This window comes from Poecilia latipinna, unplaced genomic scaffold (genome assembly GCF_001443285.1).
Source record: "Poecilia latipinna isolate Pla-1442-1.1 unplaced genomic scaffold, P_latipinna-1.0 Scaffold448, whole genome shotgun sequence".
NCBI classification, from domain to species: Eukaryota; Metazoa; Chordata; class Actinopteri; order Cyprinodontiformes; family Poeciliidae; genus Poecilia; species Poecilia latipinna.
The window spans coordinates 294,064-319,232 of record NW_015113064.1 but is presented as its reverse complement, the minus strand read 5'-3'; the positions used below and the strand labels follow the sequence as shown (position 1 = coordinate 319,232).

At 39.3% G+C, this 25,169-nt stretch overlaps 5 protein-coding genes across 12 annotated transcripts; 2 read left to right on the top strand and 3 right to left on the bottom strand.

Annotated features, from left to right (window-relative positions):
• Positions 1–49: 49 nt before the first annotated feature.
• On the bottom strand, positions 50–1,944 carry LOC106951234 (protein phosphatase 1 regulatory subunit 3E). Of its 2 annotated transcripts, none has more exons than XM_015038631.1 (2): positions 1,865–1,944; positions 50–1,454 (listed from the first exon to the last, which is right to left on the bottom strand). In XM_015038631.1, the coding sequence occupies exon 2, from the start codon at positions 1,189–1,191 to the stop codon at positions 307–309; it is 885 nt and encodes a 294-aa protein (XP_014894117.1). In that variant the 5' UTR covers positions 1,192–1,454; positions 1,865–1,944; the 3' UTR covers positions 50–306. The 2 variants fall into 2 exon arrangements, with proteins under 2 accessions (XP_014894117.1, XP_014894116.1); XM_015038630.1 differs by lacking the exon at positions 1,865–1,944 and adding an exon at positions 1,572–1,663.
• Positions 1,945–1,960: 16 nt separating this feature from the next.
• Positions 1,961–4,445, top strand: LOC106951233 (uncharacterized). Of its 3 annotated transcripts, none has more exons than XM_015038628.1 (3): positions 1,961–2,059; positions 2,168–2,405; positions 3,568–4,445. In XM_015038628.1, the coding sequence occupies exons 2-3, from the start codon at positions 2,298–2,300 to the stop codon at positions 4,339–4,341; spliced, it is 882 nt and encodes a 293-aa protein (XP_014894114.1). In that variant the 5' UTR covers positions 1,961–2,059; positions 2,168–2,297; the 3' UTR covers positions 4,342–4,445. The 3 variants fall into 3 exon arrangements, with proteins under 3 accessions (XP_014894114.1, XP_014894115.1, XP_014894113.1); XM_015038629.1 differs by having other exon boundaries at positions 1,966–2,059; positions 2,203–2,405; XM_015038627.1 differs by having other exon boundaries at positions 1,969–2,113; positions 2,203–2,405.
• A 2,258-nt stretch (positions 4,446–6,703) lies between these two features.
• atmin (ATM interactor) lies at positions 6,704–15,878 on the bottom strand. The gene is made up of 4 exons (XM_015038624.1): positions 15,513–15,878; positions 12,176–12,301; positions 11,060–11,259; positions 6,704–10,954 (listed from the first exon to the last, which is right to left on the bottom strand). The coding sequence occupies exons 1-4, from the start codon at positions 15,813–15,815 to the stop codon at positions 9,187–9,189; spliced, it is 2,397 nt and encodes a 798-aa protein (XP_014894110.1). The 5' UTR covers positions 15,816–15,878; the 3' UTR covers positions 6,704–9,186.
• Positions 15,879–16,746: 868 nt separating this feature from the next.
• Positions 16,747–20,075, bottom strand: cenpn (centromere protein N). Its single transcript, XM_015038625.1, has 10 exons — positions 19,729–20,075; positions 19,520–19,565; positions 18,826–18,885; positions 18,357–18,430; positions 18,097–18,270; positions 17,919–18,020; positions 17,713–17,767; positions 17,499–17,608; positions 17,270–17,393; positions 16,747–16,981 (listed from the first exon to the last, which is right to left on the bottom strand). The coding sequence occupies exons 1-10, from the start codon at positions 19,897–19,899 to the stop codon at positions 16,887–16,889; spliced, it is 1,011 nt and encodes a 336-aa protein (XP_014894111.1). The 5' UTR covers positions 19,900–20,075; the 3' UTR covers positions 16,747–16,886.
• A 606-nt stretch (positions 20,076–20,681) lies between these two features.
• On the top strand, positions 20,682–24,347 carry cmc2 (C-x(9)-C motif containing 2). Of its 5 annotated transcripts, none has more exons than XM_015038620.1 (5): positions 20,682–20,815; positions 22,014–22,081; positions 22,287–22,357; positions 22,435–22,506; positions 22,621–24,347. In XM_015038620.1, the coding sequence occupies exons 2-5, from the start codon at positions 22,045–22,047 to the stop codon at positions 22,699–22,701; spliced, it is 261 nt and encodes an 86-aa protein (XP_014894106.1). In that variant the 5' UTR covers positions 20,682–20,815; positions 22,014–22,044; the 3' UTR covers positions 22,702–24,347. The 5 variants fall into 5 exon arrangements, with proteins under 5 accessions (XP_014894106.1, XP_014894105.1, XP_014894108.1 ...); XM_015038619.1 differs by having other exon boundaries at positions 20,682–20,976; XM_015038622.1 differs by lacking the exon at positions 22,014–22,081 and having other exon boundaries at positions 20,685–20,815; positions 22,249–22,357.
• Positions 24,348–25,169: the final 822 nt, after the last annotated feature.

Sequence of the window (25,169 nt, the reverse complement as noted above, 5' to 3'; positions counted from 1 at the left end):
ATATATATATATATATATATATATATATATATATATATATATATATATATATCAGACCGCATCCCCGCCCCTCCTGCTGGGACCCTGTCAGGCTCAACCAGTCAATGTAATATCATCACAACAGGGCAGCTGTTTGGAAATAGCATGGGTCAATATTTTCTGTCACAGCATGTTAGTGGCTGATTATGACAGAAGAAACGAATCCAAACATTTAACAGGCTACAGTCGTTACATTAAGGTCTACCCGGAGATCATTACGCGCAGATAACGCACTTAATCGGGTGCGTAAAATCGGAGCCCCATCACTCAGATAAAGTGGATCCAACCATTTTCCCACTCCCGAGGTGGCGACATCTTTAGCCGATGGCGACGCACCTTGTAGTTGTTCCCGTTGTTATTGTCCCAGAATTCGTGTCCGCCGACACAGTATTTAATGGCGAACTGCAAGGTGCCCCCGTTATCTAAGTAGGTGGGCATGACAATCTTGAAGCTGAACTTGTCAGTGACGCCGTCGCTCGAGTCTGGAACGTAGGTGGCCAAGCTGTCCATGAAGGTTATCCAGTTGTTCAGGGAATAGCGCAAAGAGACGCTCTTCTCAAAGGCCAGATTCAAGACGCGCACAAAGCCGGAGAGGGTGAAGTCGTCCGTTTGCACCGTCTCCAGCAGCACCTTCACCTCTCTGACTTTCTGCTCGAAGTCGGGTAGCGTGCCTGGGTTTGTGAACTGCAGCTCCATGAACACGGACTGCGCGGGAGCGCGGGGGAACTTTGTGTCAAGGTGATGGAGCGTCGCCTTGGGCAGCTTCGCCAAAATGCGCTCCGGCACCTCCGGGTCGTCCGCATCGTCGAAGTGCTTCACAGTGATGAGCTCCAAGCCCAGGGAGTCAGCGAAGCGCACCTTTTTCTGACTGGTCGGACTTCTGCTGCGTGCGATCTCCAACTTCGCTCTCTCCATAGGCGTAGGGAGCGATTTGCACCTGCGGCGGAGATTCGGGCTCTGCGGGGTCTTGAGAAAAATCTCCCTGCCCCGTGGCCTCTCGTCCACCACCGGGTTCTCCATGGGTTCACACGAGCCGTTCATCACATCACACTCCTCTCCATCCTCCAGTCTCGGGTTGGCCGCGGTCAGGCTTCCGAAGAGCCCCGCGATGCAGCTGTAGTTCCTCGGGAGGCAGTTCTTCGGAGGCAGCATTTCCACGGATGGGACGCACACACTGGGGCTTTGCTTGAGCGCCAGGGCGACCTGCACTGCAGAACCGAGCTGGTCGTGATGAAGTACACCCGGCGAGTCAAGACATACAGTGCTCAGGTATCAGTGTCCCCCTCGCGGATAGGTGCTCCTGTTGCGTCAGATGCTGACACTCCGCAGCTCTGGACCAATTAACCGAGCGATTGTTGTTCCGCAGCTGAGAGCTGGACTGCAGCTGCGGGGAGACGGCAACTCGAGCTCACGTTCTGCTCAATGAAAAGCAGAAACAGAGAAAGAGAGAGAGAGGAAGAGCAAGTAAAAATCGTCAGTAACAGCCACTTGCATTTTAAAGAAGTAAGCTAGCATTCCTTTCAGAGAGCTACCTTGCATGAATTGAGCGTACTGACGTACACGACAGCCTACGTGCAGAAGTTCACGTATCAACTGACCAAAATGGTTTCCTCCTTCTGAAGCAACAAAACCTGTTAACTTCCCCGTTATTAAACGCAGCTCCGCCCAAACACATACGCAATTCAAAAATATATTATTCACATCTAAAGGAGCTTTCTGCTCTGTTCGAGAGTTCCCGACGCATGCGTAAATCCAAACTCATAAAATTAGTTTTGTATTTAATTGAACTGTTTGATTAGCCTGCCGCCTGACATTCACCCCTCACATGCTGTCGGTGTAGTAATTGTATATTCTAGTTGCTGAGGTTATTGCTGCGTCGTTCCCTGCCCTTCCGTGGTCCCAACGTCACGCTCTCCCCGTTACCATGACGACGACACCGCTGCTCTCTGAAGGCATTCACAACTTCCTCCGCTGCAGTTCAGGAGTAAACACGTCTAGTAACGGCATGCTATTCTGAGAGGTTAGTGGACTGACGCACTCAAAATGTTAAAAGGAGTCAGTGTGAGTGTTTTTGGTGAGTTTGGTTAGTAAAAGCTTTGGAATTGTATCTTGTGTTAACCCGAAACAGCACTTGATTATACATATCGCATATCAACTCCTAAGATGCACCACAAGTTAACAACAATGACGAGGAGGAGCAACACAAATATGACAAGGCAGCAATAGACATAGAAGACTTGGAGTCAAAGCTTTTGGAGATGCCAGAGAGGAAACATATCGATGCCCTCCTAGATATTAGCGAGCAGAGCTTCATGAGAGACCTAGAACCACATGAGTGGCATTGTTACCCCGGTTGGGAACATGCTGTAAGTAATCTTTATGCTTTTAAAGAGTATATTTGTGAAAATGCGTGTCCCCTGTCCTTCTGCTTGTCACATCTAAATGCTTCAAACTATGACATAATGATACCTTGACTTTCAAATTACAGTTTCTGAGAAAAAAAGGTTACCCAAACCAATCTGAATCTATGTTAAAAGATTTATCACTTTTTTTTTGTTTGTTTTATTGACTTTCCACACTTAAGCGTGACTTCTCTCACATCAGGTTGGTTAAACCTTAAAATAGCCAGTTTTCAGTTGCTGAGCATCAGCAGATTTCTTAGTTATTTATTAGTTTTTTTGAAACTCAAACTATGCTTCAAGCCTTTTAACAACCTCTCCCCTGGATTAAGTTCCAAAGTTTGGCCTGATAATTTTCCAACACTAACACCAGTCCTTTACAGGTCTGTGGCTTTTTTTTTGTGTACTTACTGCTTGGTGTACTTTCTTTTCAAACCACTTAAACACTTCCTCGAGACTAATGAAAGCCAGAGGGCTGAAAGGGGATTTTCTGCCAGTGGTTGTGCTCAAAACCCTGTAGATGTAATTTTGTAATTCTTTCAATTATTTTTTAAAATACTTTGTCAGATTACATACCTCGAGCCAAGATCTTATTTTTCTTGTTCATCTGCTTTAGTCCTGGAGAATCTGTCATAATCTAAATCGGCTAGAGAAATAATAATAATAAAAATAAAAAAAATCTAAGTGATAGTCTGACTTGTGTATCTCCCAAAAATAAATAATACAATTTTTAACTAAACCTGGTTGACATTTTCACTTCATCTGGTGAACAATTAGTGAATCCCTAGTTGTTATCCCCTGCGCATTTTAGATAAATATATAAATCAATAATTGTCCATTGCTTGCATTATTAGATCAAAGATAGAAATACATGTATGCACCTTTGAAAGATATGAACATTTATATTTAACTATAAGTTATTATTTAAATAGGAGAGGGTCAAGGGGTTACAGGAAATTAGTAAAATGACCAAAATGCATTTACACTATTAAAACCTTCACTTGGCAACACTCGTGCTTTGAAAAGTTTCATACATCATTTCTTTTCGTTGGAGTAATTTATTTCATAGGTTTTATGTCTAGACATAAAACCATTGCTCAGTTTAATCTCAAATCTGGTTTTACAACAGGTCCACAGTTGGGACAGAGTCTCTCCTTTGTGCTGCGTAATGATGAATCAGAAGGGCCAGGACATGGCAAAGCAAAAGGAGGCTGAAAGCCCGGCCACTTCGGGGACCAACCGAACGCCCCCTAAAGTAGGCAGCACAGCCAGCCTGATGGAGCAGCACTGCAAGCCGAATACGGGCCAGCCTAACGTAAAGGAAGCCGCATCGCCGAACCATCAACTAGGACCTCAAGATCAAGCAACGTCACCTCGCCACAGTGCCACTCAGAAATCTGTACCCGGTTCCTCGGAGAAGAAATGGGTGGCACGAGAGACAAGTCCAGTGCTTCGCCACACCTCACAATCTTCTCCGCCAGAGAGCAAATCCTCGAAAGCTCAGAAGCACACTGTTAGGCACGACGTGACAATGGTTCCCATCAAAAACTTCAAATTTTTACCTCCTATCAGTTCACTCCAGAAAGACAACAAAGGCAAGAAGACGGCAGATGCAAAAAGTCTTTGCAGGCTCGAGAAGGGGATCAAAGCAACTCGGACAGGACTGAATGCTACGGCTAACTTAGAGCGTCCCGTTTCCTCCTCAGCCTCAAATGACAGCCATCAGCAGCGCCAGCAAAGCCCCAACTTGTCCCTCAGTGGTTGTGTTTCTGTCCCAAACAGGAGGAAATCATCCATATCTCCCAGAATGGACACATTGCATCCCACGGTGTACTCTCTGGGGAAGAACATGCCACGAGGCATGATTCAACCCCTGGTGCCTGCCAAGAGTCTGCTCATCTAGGAATAAGAACTTTGTGTGTTGCGAGGCTTTTGGAACAAACGTCTCATCACTGACGGTTAAATTCAATCAAATAAATGCATGGAAAGTTTAAGTGTTTTATTATACACCGACGGTCCTTTCTCAGTGCTTCCGATGGCTCCACACTGACTGTTTCTGTTGGTTATAATGAATTTTGTGTGCACAGCTATTATATTTCATACCTATTTAGGCGTTAAATGCAATCTGAAACCACCAATGTGTCTGGTGAGCGGAGCACAATATCTGCTGTCCCAGTGCAGTGGAATATAATGCTATTTTAAGTTGTGTTGAGAGTTGAAGATGAGCTGCAGAGGGAATTAAGGTTAATGATAGCATATATACTGCTAAAAAAAATGAAGGGAACATTTCACTTTAATTTTGTGTGTGGCTCCAAATCCAGGCCTCCATTGGTTAATAAATTTGATTTCCATTGATGATTTTTGTGTGATTTTGTTGTCAGCACATTCAACTTTGTACAGAACAAAGTATTCAATGAGAATATTTCATTCATTCAGATCTAGGATGTGTTATTTGAGTATTCCCTTTATTTTTTTGAGCAGTGTATATATTTAAGTACACTTAGGAAATATTATGCACTAAATTTAATTGTTTGCAATTTTAAAGGCATTAGAATAATACTCATTTTTACAGTTTGTGCCTCTCAAGACTAGTAAATTAGATCAATAACTATAAAAATGTTTTTTCGGATTGAATAGGTCATCCACATTTGCTTCCTTAAGAACCATCTGGCACCATTAACAGTTAGACAGCTGCTGATGATGAAGCTGTGGCAAGCTGTAGGAGGAAAGCAATATGTTTGCTGCTTTCCATATCCTTAATATCTACTACAAGCAATAATCAACAGGAACAAAATGGTCTAAATTAGCCTCTGAGAGCCGACAGTGACAACTGCTCCACTGCGACTGGTTTAAGATATTTTCTAAATTCTGGAACATTACCAGTACCGGTGCAGTTGTAATCGACATAGGTGTCATAAAAATAACACGTTTGCAAAATACCTTTATAACACAAAATAAATACAAAATGCTTCCTTCCCATCTGCAGTTATGTTTGAAAAGACAAAGAACATTTCCTTTAAAGGACACCCTGCCAACCCAATGGGTTTTCTTTACTAGGCGAATGTAAAAATGTTTTAATGAATCAAACAAAACATTAAAAAAAATACCTCAAAGAAACAAGCAAAAAAACAAAAAGAAAGATAAAGACAGGAGGAATGTGAACAAGAAACAGCTACTTAATATGTAAACCTGCATACCACATCCTTTGGTCCAAGCTGTATTTTTCCTCTAATTTCTTCCCATAAGTGCTTTAACAGCTGTTCTTGTTACCTGGCAGCAATGCAAAGAGACCCAATGAAAAGTCCAACTCACTTCCTGATTCAGTTTGTGGCTTTATTAAATATTATATTAAAATCATCTAAACTTTAAAGCCACGCTGATCCTCTTGATGCCAACTAGGTGGTACAAATCAGTATGAACATTTGGTTAAGCTACATTGAAAATACTTTTATCATAATAGTAAAGGAAAATAGCTTTCAATTTTGGACTTTCAATTTAACAATTATTTTAATCTAACTTGCCAACTGTTTATTTCTATAACTCAGGCTATTGTCAGTTGTACTTAGTTTTATTTCAACAATTCAATTCAAATAGTCAAATTCATACAAATCCACTACCAAAAATGTAGTTTTCTAGAAAGAAATTGAGTATTAAATAAAGTCAATAAGGAATGTTTTTTTTTTTAAGGACATATTGGAAAGCACGACTCTGGTGCTTTGATTTCCAAATAGAATGCCAATAAATAATATTCATCTTAAAAGAGGAGTTAATACAGAGCAATAAATAAACAACCGGTCAACTGTTAAGTTGTAGTCTTCAATCTATCAATGTGTGCAAAGCATTTCTACATATGATTAATTAATCATGTAATATTCTAATTTTCTGGGATTTGTTAGATACAAGCCAAATGAAAATGACCAGTAATACTGAAAAAAAAACCCATCAGTGTGTGTAATACATACACAAGTTTGACTTTCTGAATTGAATTACTGACATAATAAATCAGACTTTTAAAGGTTGAGTTTCACCCTAGAGCTGCAACACCCAACAGTCTAGAATTAAATATGCACAATATCATGTGCATATTCAATTCTAGACTAGATTGGAATTTCAGTCAATCTAATTTTTGCACAAAACAGCCTTGTTAAATCATTTGCTTGTAAGGTTTCCATCGTGCATCAGTCAACTACTTTAACATGCAGCTCTCACAAAGCTTTTTATGACTTCTTTAAACTTTTGAAAAAAAAGATAGCACAATTTTTTTCCCCCCAATATTTATTGACAACTGAAGAGTAGCTTCAACAAATAATCAAGGCAACCGATAACTACGCATTGAGGCAACTGAAGCTGAATTCCTCTAAACATAAATTGTGCATGCACTCCTTTCTACAGGGAGAAAATACTGTTGCTGATAATTCAGACCAACAAAGATTAAACATATTCTCTCTAAAGCAAGGCATTTGTCTGTTCCACTAAAGCTGGAAACAGCAATGCTGTGTTCTTCAAAATTCAAAAACCACAAACTAGAAGTCAAGATCTCAAAAACAATAAATAGTCAAATTTACAATGTGACAAAACAAAACCAAAACAAAACGAAGACAAAACTTAAGACAGGGAAATATCCATCATCATTTAGGACGTTGTGCAAAAAATTTAAATGAGTATGGTACACTTAGACACTGTGCTATTTTCTATACATTCTTCAGTTTCCAATTGTTTTTAAACTGTAACAACAAAACTACTTACCCATTAAATAACAAGATGGAAACTTATCTTATTATTGAAATGATGTGCTGAACAGCAATCATTTCCTACGACAAAATGATCAAATCCAACCAGAAATATTTTGGTACATCATGCAACCATGTTGATAACATTCCTCCTGAATTGACTACGCATGCAATGTTGGGACAAATGGATGCTGTAAATATGCTTGTCGTCCGTGTTTTCTCTAAAAGCAGCAAATTATTATGGGACAAAACCAAAGTTAATACCAGAATTAAGGCACAGACAAAACAAAACAAACAAACAAAAAAAGGCCTATAAGGTTATGTTCTCTTTTACAAACATAATCTATTCTGCTGTGAGGTAAAAAGTTCAATAGTATTTAAAAAGAAAAAAGAAATAAAATTTTGCCACTTTTGAACAAGACACAGAATTAAAAAGTTATCTCAAGGATATTACTTTCATTCTATCGAGTGGTAAACATACAGTAACGGTGCTAATCCTAGGTCTAACTCACCTTTTACTGCACAGTGACAATACAGGATTGCTTCAGCACACAGTGCTGCTACTGTATGGACTTACACCCAGCTAATGAATAAGTCATAGACAATGACAGCCAAGCCCATTAAACGACTTGGAGCGATTAACTACAAGCAACAAAAACATAATAATAAAGTTTTAGTTTTCCCACAACATTAAACATCACAATCACATTTTCAATGAAAAAAAACAAAAAACAAAAAAAAAACAAAAAGTGTGCAAAAACTCACTACTGTTCAACGATTACTTTTTTTTAAACTTGTGCCACAGATGAATGCATACTTGTACATTTTAAATTTATTTTAGCTGCTTGGAGCAAGGATCGGTTAGGTCGAGGCGAACTTAGTGTTTAAGAGGAAAACCAACTTAAGACGTCGCTCACGTCGTTCATAAACTTCAAATGTTAAGAGCATGTAAAGCAGAGCGTACAGCCTTCCTCGGGCCGACAGTAACTTCAAGGACGGCAGCCGTCAAACGCACAGATGCAGAGAAGACGGCCGTGTTGTGCGGCCAAACTTGCAAAGGTTTCGCGCGCTTTTTTTTTTTTTTTTAAATGTAAACAATGTGTGTTGTTGCATCCTACACTGCTGAGAGATGCAAGGAGTTCGAGAAGCTTTAACACCTGGTGATTTAAAAACTAAACTGTAAAAGACGCAACGTCACAAACCACTCGCGGTGGAAATATACGGGGTTAAATGGCATTTCAGACAAGACACATACAACATGTTACTCTGTGTGCAAATAAATATGTAAACTGTCACAGGAGCTAATAAATCATGCCCACTGATCTAATAAAGTGCACCAAAGCTATCAGCAGGGTTTCTACATAGTTTTTCATTTTTGAAATTTCATACTTTTTCCCAGACTGAAATTTCCAGAGTTTGTTCTACTTTTTATAGCATTCTGGACGTTTGAACACAAAATCATCAACCTTGAAGATCTTGAATAGAAACCTTATTTATAGGTTCCACACATCCTGAAACAGTGCTGAAACTGGATTCTGTGTGGCATTTTTTTGTTGTTGTATTAAAACGTTCATCAGAAGTTTTCTTATGTCTGATTCCTTTTTTGATGTCTGAATGCTGGATGGCTAGAATTGTACATCAAGCTCTTGTGTGGTAAATCAAAGGTAAAGAAAGTGATTTAAAAACAAGCAAATGCAAAAGCCACAGCGTTCATGAAACATAATTGGATGTATGTCCTTTTGAAAATTAAAAATGAGAAAATAAAGTCAGGAGAAAAAAAAAAAATCAAACATTGCCCATCCTCTGCGTTCCTCTTTTCATACTTCTCCAGACCTGCAAAATGGTAAAATAAAATCCTGTAATTTTTCCCAGACTGTGCAGGAACCCCGTGTCAGGATGTAGACCTGGAAATGCTCCGGAAGTGACACCCTCTCTGGAATGGTCGAACGGCTACTAGAGCAACACAGACTCATTCCTCTGGAAGAAAGCGGCTCGGGGGTAAAAACTTTTCAGGGTTTTCAGCTGTTTGGTTTGTCAGAGTGCTGAAAGAGAGCACAAAGCTCCTCGCATGTTTGGGTTTCCACGGAGCTGAAATGTGAGTCCATGTTCCATGCCAGGTCTGCTGACAGGAAGTCATCCATTACAGTCTGTGTTTCATTGCTGGTCAGGAAAAGGTGCCCCAGGCCCTCTGCCTGACTGGTCATGGTCTGGGTTTCTGTGCTGTTCAGCATCCTTCCAGGCTCGCCCTGACCCGTGTGGGCCTGTGAGGAAGGACCTCCCGCAAACGAGGCCAGGTCGGTTTGTGTTTCAGTATCTGAGGACTCTGTGCTTATAGAAAAGCTCGAATGTCGCAGGATGTTGCTCAGGGGCATGCCGCTTCCAGTATTTAGCAGGAAATTGAGGTCAGTCTGAGTTTGAGTGTCAAACAGCTCAAGGTCACTGGCTTGAGACCGGCTCTGTCCTTCACTTTGGTCCAGTTCATCCATGAGGAGGAAATCAGTCTGAGTCTGAATGTCTAGGGACCCCAGAGGTGTGTCGCCACCCAGGACACCCAGTTCGCTCTCCTCCGTCTGGGTCTGAATGTGCACAGCGTTAAGGAACTCCTCAAAGTCAAAGTCTATTCCGTTGTGCTGCTCCTGAACGGAGCCTGGGCCGGACCCACAGCCAGCAGAGGCCTCTGTGATGACCTGGTGATCAGACAAAATGTTCTCCAGGTCATTTAAAAGGGTTATTGTTTGGGTCTGATTATCCGCCATGTTGCTTCCGCCAAGATCGTGTGTCTGCACTCCAAAACACAAACCAGCCACGGACTTTGAGTCCTCGTACAGATTGCTTCCAGCAGAGTTGAGGGTCTCATTTATATCCGCACACGTTTGGGTAGAAACGCTGAGAGAGTCGTTCTCAAACAGATCGGCGCACATTGCGGCCTGATCCTGAGCCTTCTCTTCCAGTTGTGGCATTGCAAAATATGTCTGCGTCTGCTTAGTTTTGTAAGGCAGCACAGATGAGCAGGGCGAAGTAATTTGACTCAGGCACTGACTGTCAGTCTGAGCTCCAACGGACGATGTGGCTTTGGCTCTGGAAACGAACGTTTGAGTTTCAACACTTACTGGCAGGAGGACTTGGGCGCTCACACTAATGTCTGTTTGGGAGCAGGATGAAACTGAGGACTCGCTCACAGAACACAGTCCAATTCCGTCTCCGGCCACCGGAGGCATTTTTGACAAGTAGGACCTGTCCGTCTGTATGTTGGTAGAGGTGCTTCTACCGCGCTGTCCTGCCACGCCGCCGGCCGAGTCGTCTGTACTCGCAGGATCCAGGCTGACCTGAACCCCTGTGCTGATAGGACCTTGGCTAGAACGTGAGGAAGGCATGTAATCCTTGAAAGCTAAACTTTTCACATCGAGCTGCGGTAGGACCGCTCCTGGAGTTTGTGGCAGGAGCTGAAGAGTGCTCACAGAGCCTTGGTTGTCTACTGCAAGCACTACAGACCTCAGAGGGCCACCTTCTGTGGACGGAAGGAGGACAGGCAGATGGGCCAGCTGCATAACTGGAACGCTGACTAAAGCCATCTTGGGTTTTGGGAGGAGCAACTTCTGAAGACCCTTGTGGGGGTTGGCGCTCTGGTTCGTTGGCTCTAGGATGTACACGGCTGAATCAGAGGGGAGAGCCGTCTCTGTCGCCCCTTTAGCAGCGGGAGTCGTCTGAACAGTCAAATCGTGAACCTTCACTTTTTCAGAAACACTCAGAAGTTTCTCCATCTTCCGCTTTTTCACAGGAGGAACTCTGTAAACAGAGAGAAAACAAGTTAGGTAAAGAGCAATCAATCCATAAATCGTGAGTATTGCTCATTGCCCATTTGCTCTCTCTTTTTTTTTTTTTTTTACATGCCTGTGTTCTGTAGGAATTTCATGACCAGTCCGGTAGATATGAGACAACAAAGCAGCTCTGCTGGCGTAGGGGCAGCCGCATGTACACTCATAGGTCTTCCCACAGTCTTCGATGTGCCTCTTCAGGTCCCATTCTGTGCTGTAGCCGTTGTTACATTTGGAGCACTTGTGTTTTTTCTCCGCATGCATCTTCATGTAATGCTACAATGACGCATATTAAAGTAATAAAAAAAAAGGTTTATTAACTGGACAAAAAATCAACAGGAAAAAAGGAAGAACAATGATTATTACATGACTAAACAATGCTCTGTTGAGGGAATCGTTGCTTCAGGCATTCATGAGGATACCACCCACCTACATGCTGCTGAAGGGAAAACACAATCCCTCATGGCAACAGCTTCCCATAACAAGGCAACATGCTGCACCAGGCATGTTGTTTTTCCTCTTTCTTTTGGAATATAACTATCCATATAATGCGGACTCAGTGCAAATGCCAAAGAGTCCAAGCAATCGGCCTGACTTCATAAATCCCAAAGCGGACGACCGCCCGCAGGCTGCAACTCCACATGCCTGATCCACAGAGAGCCCACCCTGAAACTCACAGGATGTGCCTCCAACAAGAATGATGTGTTGGCAGATTAATAGAGACCTACTAAATATTAGACAGATGGTTTGATGGCACTGTGGTATGACATGATAATGGCAAGCTGCAGTTGGTAACCAATGAGATTATTAGAGGCCCATGTAAATTTACATAAGGAAGTCTTGTTACTAAAATAGTCACTGCAAACCCTGGCAGACGTAGATACTTCTTCAGGTTTTCAGCAAACCTGAGAAGACATCTTAAATAAATTGTTTGTGGTAAAAAAAAAAAATAAATAAAAAAATCAAACAACTCAAATATTTCATTTTTTGAAACTTAACTGATGTAAACAATCGAACCATCTGAAAGAACAAAAGCACCATGCTATTCTTTTGGTTTTGTTTTAGGGTTTAGTGTAAAGTGGAGGAAACCTTTTTCTTTGTAGTGAGTCTCACATCACCAATGGGTTGGTACCTTTTGGAAAGGTACAAAGAGGCTAAGAAATCATTGGATTTTTAGGGTGAGAGTTCTTACTTGCTTAACCAGGGAGAACTGTGAGAAAGGTCTGTTGGGGCCCCTGGGACAGCCCTCGATGGGACAGCAGTAAAGTTTTTGTGAGCCCTTCATCTCCTTTCTGACTGTGGGGTTGACAATTCCATCCTGAAGAGGTTAGTCACAGCAAAAAGCCAAAAGACAACAACAACAAAAAAGACATTTAAAATAGTTGCATTTGTTTTTTTGTTTTTTTTTTACACGTTAAAGATGTACAAGTCTTTGATTCTGATTCAACAAATGCAGTAGTGATTTAAAAGGTATTTCAAAACTACAAAGTTAACAAGAAGTTAAAATTAAACCAAATACACTTAGTTAAAAAAAATGTAGGTAAAATTGTGTGTGGTTAATCATTTCATGGTTGTAACAATGCTTCTTTACAATAAATACTGTATGACACTGAGAGCACATTGACTGAATTGCCACAAATGCTTGTTGAGAAACTGGATGACATCCCTAAGCAGAGTGTGACGAAGCTGCTGACCAGCATGAGGACGACGTGCCGGGCTGTTGTGACTGTGTGCTTTTCCTACAGTCTGAAGCCCCATTTTTTTTTTTTTTTATTAAATCAATACATTGTTAAATTATCTACAACCCACATATGCATTTTTCTTATAAGTCACCACTTGAAGATGAACTATGAGGCTTCCTTGAGAAAGTTATGATATATCTGTGGGCTATATAAAACATGTTCATTACATTTTTTTGCACAAACAAGAGAATTTAGCAAAGACATAAGATTCTTTGTTATGTTACCTAAAGAATCAATCAAGCACAAATGCTATTACCATTTCTGATATGTACGTTTACTTTGGCTTGAACTTACATTTTGTTTTAGCTGACAACTCATAGAATGACTTGAAAAACAATATCATTAGCTGTAACAGATAAGAAAGCAAAAATATTTGAAGTGCCACACATAAAACATTTATTATTTTTTTCAAGATGTGTTGCCATCGTGACTTCTCTTTAATGCATTTCAAGGACCTCAGTTGTTATATTCAGTAAAACAGATTAATATCCCCAGGAAGCGCCACTAAATGAATTCGACACATCATAAACAGGCAGCACCACTGCCACAACAAACACTGTCATCTTTCAGCAGCCAAGGTCATCTCCATCTGGTGAAACGCTAGAGGGAGAAGACAAGCTGAGGATGATGATTAAAGGGCCCTCTGCTTTATCAGCGAGAAGAGAGAGAGCAGAAAGCCCACATGAAGAACTGTTGCTCTTCCTGCTGGCCGCCTTGGATCCGTCACCTTATGGCTAAGTGCTGAAGCCTACTTAAAGTAAAAAAAAAAATATTTGTTATCAGCACGTAGCTAAAAAAGCTAGCTGATCTACAACTGTTACGTAGTGATTGCAGGGATCATTTCTCTCCTCTGAGAAACTGTAAAATACAATTATGAGTGGCAATAATAGTCTGGAGCTACTCTATGGCAAGAGAGATGGCCAAACCAAAACATTCCGTCTACCTCTATGAAAACACCAACACCAGGCCTCGGTTTGGCAGCCTCAAGTCGTGAATAATTCAGAAAAAAGAAGTGCAAAGTGAGAAGCAGCAGCATCCAAGAAGTTTATCACCACTGGACTATCATCATCACCACTAATAGCAGTTTCACAAAGGAGCGTATTGATCTGCCTCCAAGTTTTCACTCAAATTAAATGTCAGAGTTTGCTCCTTTCTTTCATCTGAAAATCCATTGCAGATACACTAACGAAATTAAAGCTAACTGCGTGGATTGTGATAAACAGGAACAAAACAATGGGTCAGTGAAGTCGATCTAATGTTTTTCCAAACTTGCCTACACCCACAATGTTCGCCGTCCGTCACGTTAATATGGCTAACGCAGCCTTTTCATGGTAAGTCCAGTGGGCTTACTGGTTCTTTAAAAATAAAAAAATAAAAAACTTCTCCAGCCTGCCTACATTGGCTACTAAGAGCTAATTCAAATTCTCACATTCACCTATTTTAAACAAAGAGCTTAGTCTGTCACTGGACAAAGGGGAGGCTTGGCCAGAAAGGAACTTCATTCATGGAGGGCAGACAGTGAATTACAGCCACCCACAGAAAGGACGAGGACGTTTCTCTGACTTTAAGCCAAGAGCTTAAACTGTCTCTACTTAAACTTTATTTATCAAACCAACGTAAACCTTACAGAGTGCCAACTATTCACATTAAACAGGCCGTCTTAGTCCCCACTGATTTTAATATAAAAGGCTGATCATGCACATTTCTGTTCTGTTGTTTAACTAGGATCGTTGTGCTCGCTGGTGACATAGAGTTCAGCTCCAAAGTATTCATTCAGCCGACATTTTGAGATCTAAAGTACTATTTACATTTTGTTAAACATTTGTTCAGACTGGACGTAGCAGTAGCACTTTAAAGTGACCCTTGTCCTGAAGAGAATCAGCAGAGCGAGTAAAATGTTAGGGTGTAGGCAGAGAGCTCATCCAACCTAAAACCTTGGAGTTCATAACATCTGAGATTGGCTGAAAATACCAGTGGAAACATAAGGTTTCATTGATTGATTATTGAGAAAGGAATTAATTGTTGCTAAAATGATTATAAGCATTGTTTTTTTTATTATTAATATGGTTTTCATACCATGTCTTATTAAGCTTTCCAGTTAGATACAAAGTTCCCAGTTAAAAGGCTATTAAGAGGCTAAGACCTTCCTTCTGGCTGTGATTGGTCATTTCTGACCCAAAGAAGGCATTCCTGCAGATGGCAGGACCACTGGAAGGAGGTGGAGGAGCTCAATTGTTTTCTCAAATTATTTGTCTTGTACCATGCTGTCATAAAATAGTGAAAGTTAAAAAAAAAAGTCATTACAACATTCAAAGCAAACACATAACAGTATAATAATGACAAAATGCTGGTGTTTCTGTTGTTTTGTACAACCAGCAAACCATACACGTGCATTTTACTGGGGTAAGATGAAGTATATTAAACAAAAAATGGCAGGTAGTTTTGTTGTGTGATTTTTATTTTTCTCTTAAACAAAGTGGCTGCAATAAGAAAAGAAAAGCTACATAAACCAGAACACATGGTAGCACATACAGCTAGTTTAATGTAGCTAACCAGCCAGTAGGTAAACGGTCACTACGTAAGCATTACTCAAACAAAACTGAAAAAAAGCTCGAGTAGTTTTTGTTATCTCTTCACTACTCATCTGTAAATGAGCTAATTCGAAGTTGGATGACTTGCGTTTTTCCAGCTTTTGGGCGTTCTCCATCACGAGTTAGCCAAATTAGCATTGCAGTTGTTTCCACAGTTAAGCTATATTGGGATGTTTACCTGTACTGCTTTACTCACCTTTATTCGGTGCGACTTTACCAGATGCATGTTCAATGCAGGCGTGTTGGGGAGAATCTTGCCACATCCTTCCACGGTGCAGAGGATGTTCGTCCTAACTTCTTTGGTCAGCTCGATGATGGTGGGTTTTATTATTTCCCGACACTGCGGCACAGGCTCCTCGCAGCATTTCACGCCGCCTGCAGTCGAGTTATGCCTGCTGTTTGCCTTGGCCGTTGCAGAAACGGCCATGTTTCTGTGTTGACAGTCCATTCTGTTTCGCACAGAGCCCCCCCAGCAGGAGCATTGAATGAACAGGGGCATGACGTCCCTCCGCTTTGACTGAAAGGGACCTTAGCATGGGGTAAACGTCCCCTCAGCTTTGACTGAAAGGCGTCTCAGCCAATCACCACTTACTACGATGACGTTAACAAAGCGGAGCTTCGTCACGTCCAAGACAACTTCCAAACTTCCGTTTTGTAAAGTAGGACTGACTTTTTTTCAGTTAGACCCTAATTAAAAGCATAAATGTTAACTAAACAAATAATAAAGAGTTAAAAGAGTGGGCAATTCTTAGAAATTTTCAGATCTTTTAATAATTTGTTTCGAAAAATATGAGTTCCTATGTAGTTACTTCAATTTTTCATTAATACTTTGTACCTTTTTTTTGCATAATCAAAACTTTTGAAAAATGTTTTAAACAAAGCAGATGCTTATTTATTTAGTAACTTTACATGAGCAACCCATAGTTTTCTCATGTGTAACTGCTACTGTAGGCCTCATCTTTCACCTTGTCTGACGAAGCAATTGAAACAAAAGTAACAATACTCATAACACGCTTGAGTTACAAAAAAATAATAGATTTTTGATGCATGGTGTAATACTATAAAGGAATGTCAATACATAGTTTATTACTGGAACCAAATCTGCTCTATAAGTTAATATTGCAGTAATACAGAACATAGGAAACAATGTTTTGTTTTAAAACCATGCCTTTTTATTACACTTAAACAAAACTGCAAATCCAAAATCACATCTAAATTTCATTACATAACAGAAAAAAACTGCAGTGTTAATTTATTTCTTTTGGATATGGAATAAAAATATGACTTTATTCCAATTTTTTGCTAAAACATCCACTTTAATAGACAACTATAAAATGCATGTTATATATATATATATATATATATATATATATATATATATATATATATATGTTTTTTTTTCAAAAATACACATCTATTTTTTTTTTTAAAAAAAGAGAAACTTATTAAAATGGTCTGGTTTAAACTAAATTTTCTATGGACAATAAGTTACCTGAAAGTGTGGGAAAAGTTGTGAATCATTCCAGTAGGGGAAAATTTTAAATCAGGGTTGTGTCTGGCACAGTTATGATTAAGCAGTAGGAACATTGTCGGTAATGACAAAATAATTCCTGCCTTTTAGAGGAATAGACGACAACAAGGGTGTGACAGGGGTTGAGGCAATTCCTGCAAAGTGGAAGAAAACATAAGAGAGAGTTAGGCTGACACTAGAAAACTGCAAAACTCAACTTATTGTCTTTTAAAATAAAAATAAAGTCTTCCTGTTTCTAAAAATATTTTAAGTTCATCAATACAAGATGTGGCTCATTCAGTTAGAGTCAAACAAGCACGGTGGTTTCTACAAAAAGTGTGTGCCCTCTTGTGGACATATTTAGAGAACTGCATGTGCTGAGAAAAGTTTTCAAAAAAATATATATATTACATGTATAATTTTCTTTATGGCATGTCTAGTACCTGAGGATGCACAATGTCTGAGTGATTCAAGGAGGTTGGAACTTGAAAATTTAACACTGCATATGAATGGCTCATCCCGTTGTGTCATGGCTTCATTAGTAGGGTCTTTGAATTTTGTTTCCAGCTAAAAGAAAAAAACAACAGCAAAAAAACAGAAAAAATATCAAATAAAAGCAAGATTACATTTCTGTGTCAAACATGACCTATATTCAATTATTGTGCATTTTACCTGAAAGAATGCAGACTGTAGTGCAGGTAACATCCCATCGCCGAACGTTTCTCCCGCCATTCGATGTCTGCTTGCTGATGCCTCAGCTTGCACTTTTTCAATGCGCAGCTCTAAATGTACACAACCAAGCACGCAAACGGCAAAATTGCAATGTTAAAGAAAGCAAGATATCCAACATAAATAGATTGCCTGGAGATAATTCCACTCAACATACTTGAAATGCTTTGGTCACTCTCTGGAAGAGGGCTGGGATACTTTGTTGGAAACACCTAAAGAGAGAGAAAAAGTTAAATCAGATAATTCTCTAACAGAATTGTTCATTTGTGGTTAAAACAACTCCAAGAAACCGGCAAAAAAATAATAACATTAATCTTAAACTACTGGAGGGTTTTGCTACCTCATCAGAGGAGGCTGGCTTACTTGTTGGTACTGCCTCATCAGCAGGTCCCTGAGAGCGGTCAGCTTCTGTCCACTCAGGTTAGCAGCCTTAATTTGTTGATGTTTAGTGGACAAAGTCAAGGCCTGCAGCAAAAATAACTTTTAGAAGATGGAAAGTACTTAAAATGCACACACACAAAAAAATAGTTTTTCACCTCACCTGCAAGAGCAGAGGCTTATTCTTTGAAGACAAAGCATTAACAAAAACATAAGGGGTCTGGAGATAATGAACAACATATGTTGCTTTCAGGTGGTTGGGCCGAGACAAGCCGTCTCCCCAGGCAACTCGGATCCAGACAGCTTCGTCTGTGTGCTTCTTAATTTTGACCGACACCTTTGATCAAAACCAAAAAGACATCATCGATATTTCAAATAGAACGTTAAAGACAAATGCAACCGCAAAAGTGTTTTTAGGCTCACATTTCTTTTGAGCTCACTGAGATGGGATTTGAATTGTTCCTTAAACTGCATTAGCTCCACAGAGTGAGCGTCATCTGTGAACACACAAAAAAAAAAGAAGAACAGATAGAAAGTGGTTAAATCTCATTTAAAGGATGTAAAAATACGAACAATTATTTCAGCAGTAAAATTCCAAATTGATGGTCACACTGTAATGTCTATTCATCTTTAAAGATATGAGCTATATTTTACAAAAGATGCCCAAACTGATATTTATTTACTATGGATAAACATAACATCTTTTTTAAATGCAAAAATATAAAATATGTGATATTGAAATTATATTTATACTGGTGCACATTATGACCTAGATTTCAGCAGATTAACAATTGAAATATCAGTTCCACTTTTTTTTTTTAGATAAATTAAAGCAAGCCATCAGGTTTTAATATTTTAAAGTTATAAGGTGGATAATCTTGTTCTGACCTACCCTCAGGATCCAAAAGCTGGAAGGTGTGCCACATTCCCTGGTTTGGATTCTCAGTGACATCTAAGACAATGAAACCAAAGTTAAATATTAAGTTTTACTGTAGTCCATTAATTAAATAACTAACAGCAATGGTTGCAGTTATAAGATTGTGTTCAGACTGCCAAAAGTTATGTTTCTTTGACTATATGCAAATAATGTTGCTACACACTGGTACTTAAGTGCTGACTATGACAACTGTATTTTTGGGCTTCGCTTTGCTTCACTTTCTTTTGTCAAATAAAAGCCTCTTCACTTATCTAATCTAAAATTAGATTTAATGGGCAACAAGTGTCCTATTATAACTAAAGTGAGTTTTTTTTTAATTAAGGTGAACTAAGTAAGTCTGTATCCAGGAAAACCAACTTTAAAAATAAACAGTCTGTCCATCTTCCTTCAAGCATCGGTACAATTTTACAACAGGTTTGTATGAATGGCTCTAAGAATAAATGATAGTTCCCTATGAATCCTATGCACCATCTAAACACTATTTCCATAAAGGGAGAAGAAGCAGAGGTGTCTGAAAAGAAAAAAAAATAAGTTTGATTTTTCTTTCATTGATAAAATCTGCATGCATTTTTTTTTACAAAGGTTTCTGTAAGATAATACATGAAAAAGTATCGCAAAGTCAAAACCACAGTTTACGAACTGTACTTACATATCATCTCCAGTTCTGTGATGTGTTTTACAGTCAGTTCACTTTCCTGTTAAGAAAAATTAGCAATTAAAAACAATAATATCTATTGTTCATTTGAACTAATATCACATTTACATACAATAGGTGCTGTTGCTTAATCGCACAACAATGTGTTTAAAACATAAACGAATATTTATACACCTTATTCAAGAGAATAAGCTTCAATATACCTCACAAAGGGCGACTAGTTCTTGGGTTATGGTCCATTTTGACTGAGTGAAATCTAAGGATTTTCGCTTTTCTGCGGTCAGACGCCCCCATTTGTCCAGAGTGGATTTAAGCATCGAAGCAGGGATCCGTCGCATCAGTCGCTGCAGTAAGTGTTTCGCCAAATTATCCATATTTCCTTAGGCAACAAATAAAACCCAACCCGCGTACTATAAAACTGTATTTGTATTGTTTAACAGACGCGTTAGCAACTGTGAGCTACTGAAACACTCCAAACAAACCGCCTCTGCCACAGACAGGATGAATCAACCAATCAGAAACTAACAACAAGCGTTCTATGTGTGCTTTAGCGCTCTCTGGTGAGTCGGAGTAGTATTGCTTTTAACATTCCCGTTTCCGACTATACTAAAGTCAGTGCGAATGAAAAGGTTGAAAAAAAAAAAACACAATATTGTTTCTTATCCCAAATAGGCAGACCAATTTTGATTAATTTACATATTTAACTGTCTAAAAATCACATTGATAAATTCATATTTTATAATTCAATACTATTTTTTTGTTGATTTATGAATGAAGCGATAATTTCCATAATGTAAAAACTGCTATAAATGATAAATTTTCGCTCCTTGTTTAATATGGTATGATTAAAAGACTTGGCCTTTGCCTATTGTTCGTTGTTGACTACTTTCATTTATCCTTTGTTTACTTCATTTTGTAACGTTGACTTTCTAATAAAGTTTGATAAATAAAAAAAACTAAATAAACTCAAACGCCAGAGCAAACTTAAATATAGATTTTTATCTAAACCTGTAGCATTAAAAAGAAAGCAAACTCGGATACAAGTAGTAGATACTTCTCTTGCATTTCCTCCAAACCTTTGAACCCGCCTTTTCTTGATAAAACGCACACGATTGGTCAAAATTAAATAAACTCGGACGATGATTCGTTGTTTGCTCTGTCCCACAGTGTTTGTGCCAAAAGTTATGAAAGCGTTGTGAGACTCTCCAATGTCCTACAGCTCCACGTCTTTCAAGGAGATTGTACTTGTTTCTGCTCTAACGTTGATAATAGATAGTTAAACCAGACCAGGTATTGCATCGAGTTACAGATTTGTTGTTTCTGGAGTGCTAATACGTTGTTTCGTGAATGTAAATATGTGTGTTGCTTTAGCTAAGGCCTAGCTATTAGTTAACCTGACATTAGGTCGCAGTGTGCTGGGAAGGTTCTCAGAAGACACATCTTTAAATCTGGTAAGTTTTATTCAGCTGACAGTGCTCAGTGTCTTCAAATAGCTTAGAAGATTTACAGTATTAAAACAAACGGTTTCTAGAGACCCTTGTCATTTCTTCCGGTCCCTTACTACTGCTATAAATCTACACGATGAATGTAGATGGGCAAAATGTTTCATCGGTATGTTCTAGGGTATAATAATCTCCAATGGATTAAAGACTGCGTTTCTAGTCAGAATAGAAGTTAAAAGATCAAAACTAACTATTTCTCTGGACAAATATAATGCATTTGTGCAAGCAACAATAAGTGTCAAGCTTTTCTAGTAATACTTGTAAATTAAGATGTAATTAGACCTACGATAACCACCATTTAATGTCACTTTTTCGTAAAAACATATTTGCCCGATATTTCTATTTTGATTAATCTTGACATCAATCAACACACCTAAACTGCCTCTTCATAGTGACTGTCATTTTTCTCATGCATGTGTGATGGACATTCAGATTCAGCCCTCTTTCACACCAATATAAGCCCACGCTACAGTCTTCCATCACTTCCATGATCATTTTATTCTGTTTGGCAAATTGGAATTTTAAAAAAAAAAAAAAAAAAGATAAGAAATTTGCTGCTGCCTTCTTATTACTCATTACAAAGCCCCTCCCTTCAACTTTATTCATTTTTACAGCAACCATGCTCAATTTGGAGGACTTGGAGCACTTCCACACACTTCCACAGCCTTGTTTCACTGGGGGCTCAGCACCTACTGATTTCTTTGTACGAGTTGCCTGATCACGGCACTGTTACTTGTTGGTGGTGGAATATGATGTGGATAGCAGCTGAACTGACAAGAGAGTTGCAATAAACAACGTTAAGGGTTGCCAGAAGGTCCGGTTATCATCAGGGTCACATCCGAGCATGCTAAACGTGAAACGGAGGAAAGTCACGCTTAACATGCGTGTGTTTATTTTGACTAGGATGAGGCGATGTCTCCCATTTCACTTCTGTTTGATGACTTGCTGTACGCAGTGTTGCATGTTCGTGTCTTATGTTTCTGCAGGTAAGTGTCCGCAGGGAAGTCGGTCGTCACAATGACAGAGCAAGAAGGAGAGGGTTGGGGTGGCATTAGTATCCTTTAGAAGACCTCTGGCAGTACTGTGGTTAATGTAAATGTAATACTGGAAACAGTGAGGAGAACCAGCCATGCTTCTCCAGAGTACTAACTAGGAAGGTTTCGTGGTGCTTTTCAGATGTGCGGTCTTATTCTTAGGGCCACCTTTGTTTGTTGTTTTCAGCATTGCTGCAGTGGTTCCTTGACTCAGAATGCACCCTGACCTTTCACCTCACCTGCACACAGATGAGTGCAATGAACTCATAAGCCTCCTGCGACAGTGCCACAAAGAGGTGAGCCGCTTCTCTACCTTGTTTTCTCGCCACCCGTTTCTTCACTAAGCCACGTAATCTCTTCATGTCTCCATCAGCACAATGTCATGAAGTTCTTTGGCACATGTAATGACGCCGACCGTGCCATGCGTCACTGTCTGAAGAAAGAGGTCAGTCAGTTTGTTTTTAGTTAATTATGAAACGGTATGTAAAAAGTGCCATGGTATTCATTTTATTTTGCTCATTATTTTCTCCTGTGTCTCTTGATTCCTTTCGTTTCACAGCGATTGGAAAAACGAGAGCGCAACAAGAAGCACGGAGAAGAAATGCGAAAGAGGATAAAGGAAGGACCCAAGCAGTTTTAATACATCCACAAACATTTGGACATAAAAGTGAACATGAGACCGTGAACAAGGCTCCCATGACTGGTTTTCTGTCAACACAGAGGAACAGTGGTGGTTATGTTTCTCTGTAAATTTGAAGTGTGGTTTATAATATTATTTACAGCTGATTGCACCATCATCTGTTGCACAACTGTGTCGTTTGTTTGGTTGGTGCAGAGTTTCTACCTCCGTAATTACAGAGTAGATATTGGAATCTGCTCTAAGAGCGGATACCAAAACATGCAGGTCAGTTGGAGAAAAAAATCATCTAGCTTTTCAGATATACACTGTCTTTCTCTTACTTCTCTAATGTTTAATTGATCTTAGATTTTTTTTTTTTTTTTTACTTTATTTTAATGTGATGGTTCCAGTCGTCGTACTTGTTGACTACACCGCTCAGGAATCTCTCTCCCGCTGACAAAGATGTTTATTGTTATGAGAATTTGTTGAATGGGGATTTAGATTGTTTCCAGATTTTTTGTTTTTAAATAAAATGTCAAATTCTCCATTTCAAAACTCAAATTTGCAATAACTAATTCAGTCAATAACACACTTGTCCCGTCCATTGATATATATATATATATATATATATATATATATATATATTACATGGCTCCAGCTATTTCAGTGGAAAAACAGCATTGTGATGTTCTCCCGTATGAGTAAGATTAATAACCCTTTAGAGCCTGGTATAAAAATGTCTGAAAATTTCAATTGAGATGCCTTCAGCAAAACCTTTGATTCTTGCAGATCTTCAGATCATTGCCACTTTAGGCTTTTGCATCCATGTAATTAACAAACACTTTGTAGGCATTTTAAGACATGCGGCAACCCTTTTTGTAAAACTATTCGCAATCTGTTTACACTACCGTTTACATTTTGTTGAGCGTGTGAAATATATTTAGCTGATGATGTTTGAGGCAGCAAGATTTAAGAAATGAAAACCATTTTCACAGGTAATGGTTTTGACATTTTCACCTCTTCCTCCCACAACTGGGAGGCAATCCTGTGATGGCACTGATAAATGTCAGGTCTGACATTGACTAAACTTGATAAAATAGGTATGAATAATAGTATGTAGTGTATTTATTTGTCATTTCCCAGAAAATCAAACCCTGTATTACGTTAAAAATGTGTGACTGAGATGAGAACAGTAGGATTTTCTCAAAATCCAAACAGATTAAAGGTCACACCACGTTCAATTTGGCAGTCGGGGATCAGACCACAGACCCAAATGACATCAAACTGAACCCGTCCACTCCCCACGAAGGGTGGGATTCCCACACGGCTTGCTTGGACTTTGCCTAGGAAGAACCCACAGGACTTTACTCAAGACCTACATGTAAGGTTAAGTAACTGGTTCCCTTTATAGGATCCATCATAAGTATAGTCCAATTATCCTTGTTCTGGCCTCTTCCCTCGAACAAAGCTTCTTGGAAAAGCCTTTGAGCTCGTAGCTTCAGATCTCTGGATTATTCAAGTCGGGTATGGTCTGCAGTGAGAAAAGAGCAGGTTGCTCCGTCTGTGTTGGGAGTGAGTTGTTGGCTTAGGCAGGGTTAGCTGAAATGTTTGCAGTTTTGTGAATAAATAATTGTAAAATAGAGAGAATGATACATTGGAGGAACATGTGCAATAGATATGTTTCGTCCATTCTTTTTTTTTCCTCTTGACTTTTCCATCTAAAGCATTTGTCATAGATAGATTTATTTGACAAAAAAAAAAAAAGCATTTATTTGAAAATGCTTAAAGTACTTAGCCAAGTTTCATCAAAGATCCAAATCTGCTTTATGAGTAAAAATACGCTTGTGGTCATATTTGTTGGAAGATTAAACATGACCCTGGCAATAAGAGAGAAACATTTAGTAGATTAATCCAAATTTCTAATTTTGAGATTTTTTTAGTGAACATCTAAGCTTTAAAGATTTTTCTTTTCGATGTACATAAACAAATTGTGCTGCAAGGGCCGCATTTGTTCCACCAAATGACCCACGGACCACATTCTGGACACCGTGCAGTACAGGTTTGATTTTGTCAAGAGAGATATGGCCAAAAACAATTGTATCTCCACATCTCATCTACTCATGAAATATGGAGATTGACTGCAAGGACAAGATTACCTAAAAGGCGGGGCAGGTATTTTAGGCATCTGGTTTGGAAACCTTCACAACATCAGCCAAAGTGGTGCTTCTGATTGGTCCCTCAGGGAGAGAGGGCCTCGGGGCTGGCACTTCTCTCCTGGATAGATTGCACCTCCAGGTTGACCTGGGGAACTAAAATACTAAAAGCTGTCACAAAATGACACACAGGTTTATGTGAAGCAATCCAACACACTGTAGTAAGGAGTAGAAAAGCTAAAGGAAACCTCTGGTGAGCAAAAAAAAAAAAAAAAAAGGGGGTTGAATTTTGTCAAACACACTATCTAAACAAAAAGAGGGAAGCAATCCCCCAAA

What these genes read in the sequence shown, in the direction of transcription:
- atmin (XM_015038624.1), bottom strand. Translation starts at nt 15,815, where the DNA reads ATGCCCCTGTTCATTCAATGCTCCTGCTGGGGGGGCTCTGTGCGAAAC. An exon ending in AGTTCTCCCTGGTTAAGCAA is followed by an intron (nt 11,260 to 12,175) that starts GTAAGAACTCTC and finishes GCGTCATTGTAG; the next exon opens with CATTACATGAAGATGCATGC. An exon ending in GAAATTCCTACAGAACACAG is followed by an intron (nt 10,955 to 11,059) that starts GCATGTAAAAAA and finishes CTCTGTTTACAG; the next exon opens with AGTTCCTCCTGTGAAAAAGC.
- cenpn (XM_015038625.1), bottom strand. Translation starts at nt 19,899, where the DNA reads ATGGATAATTTGGCGAAACACTTACTGCAGCGACTGATGCGACGGATC. An exon ending in AACTAGTCGCCCTTTGTGAG is followed by an intron (nt 19,566 to 19,728) that starts GTATATTGAAGC and finishes TTTTCTTAACAG; the next exon opens with GAAAGTGAACTGACTGTAAA. An exon ending in GAGTGACCAAAGCATTTCAA is followed by an intron (nt 17,609 to 17,712) that starts GTATGTTGAGTG and finishes GTGTACATTTAG; the next exon opens with AGCTGCGCATTGAAAAAGTG.
- cmc2 (XM_015038620.1), top strand. Translation starts at nt 22,045, where the DNA reads ATGACAGAGCAAGAAGGAGAGGGTTGGGGTGGCATTA. An exon ending in AGAGGGTTGGGGTGGCATTA is followed by an intron (nt 22,082 to 22,286) that starts GTATCCTTTAGA and finishes GAATGCACCCTG; the next exon opens with ACCTTTCACCTCACCTGCAC. An exon ending in GTCACTGTCTGAAGAAAGAG is followed by an intron (nt 22,507 to 22,620) that starts GTCAGTCAGTTT and finishes TTCGTTTCACAG; the next exon opens with CGATTGGAAAAACGAGAGCG.
- LOC106951234 (XM_015038631.1), bottom strand. Translation starts at nt 1,191, where the DNA reads ATGCTGCCTCCGAAGAACTGCCTCCCGAGGAACTACAGCTGCATCGCG.
- LOC106951233 (XM_015038627.1), top strand. Translation starts at nt 2,083, where the DNA reads ATGTTAAAAGGAGTCAGTGTGAGTGTTTTTG. An exon ending in AGTCAGTGTGAGTGTTTTTG is followed by an intron (nt 2,114 to 2,202) that starts GTGAGTTTGGTT and finishes TCAACTCCTAAG; the next exon opens with ATGCACCACAAGTTAACAAC. An exon ending in ACCCCGGTTGGGAACATGCT is followed by an intron (nt 2,406 to 3,567) that starts GTAAGTAATCTT and finishes GTTTTACAACAG; the next exon opens with GTCCACAGTTGGGACAGAGT.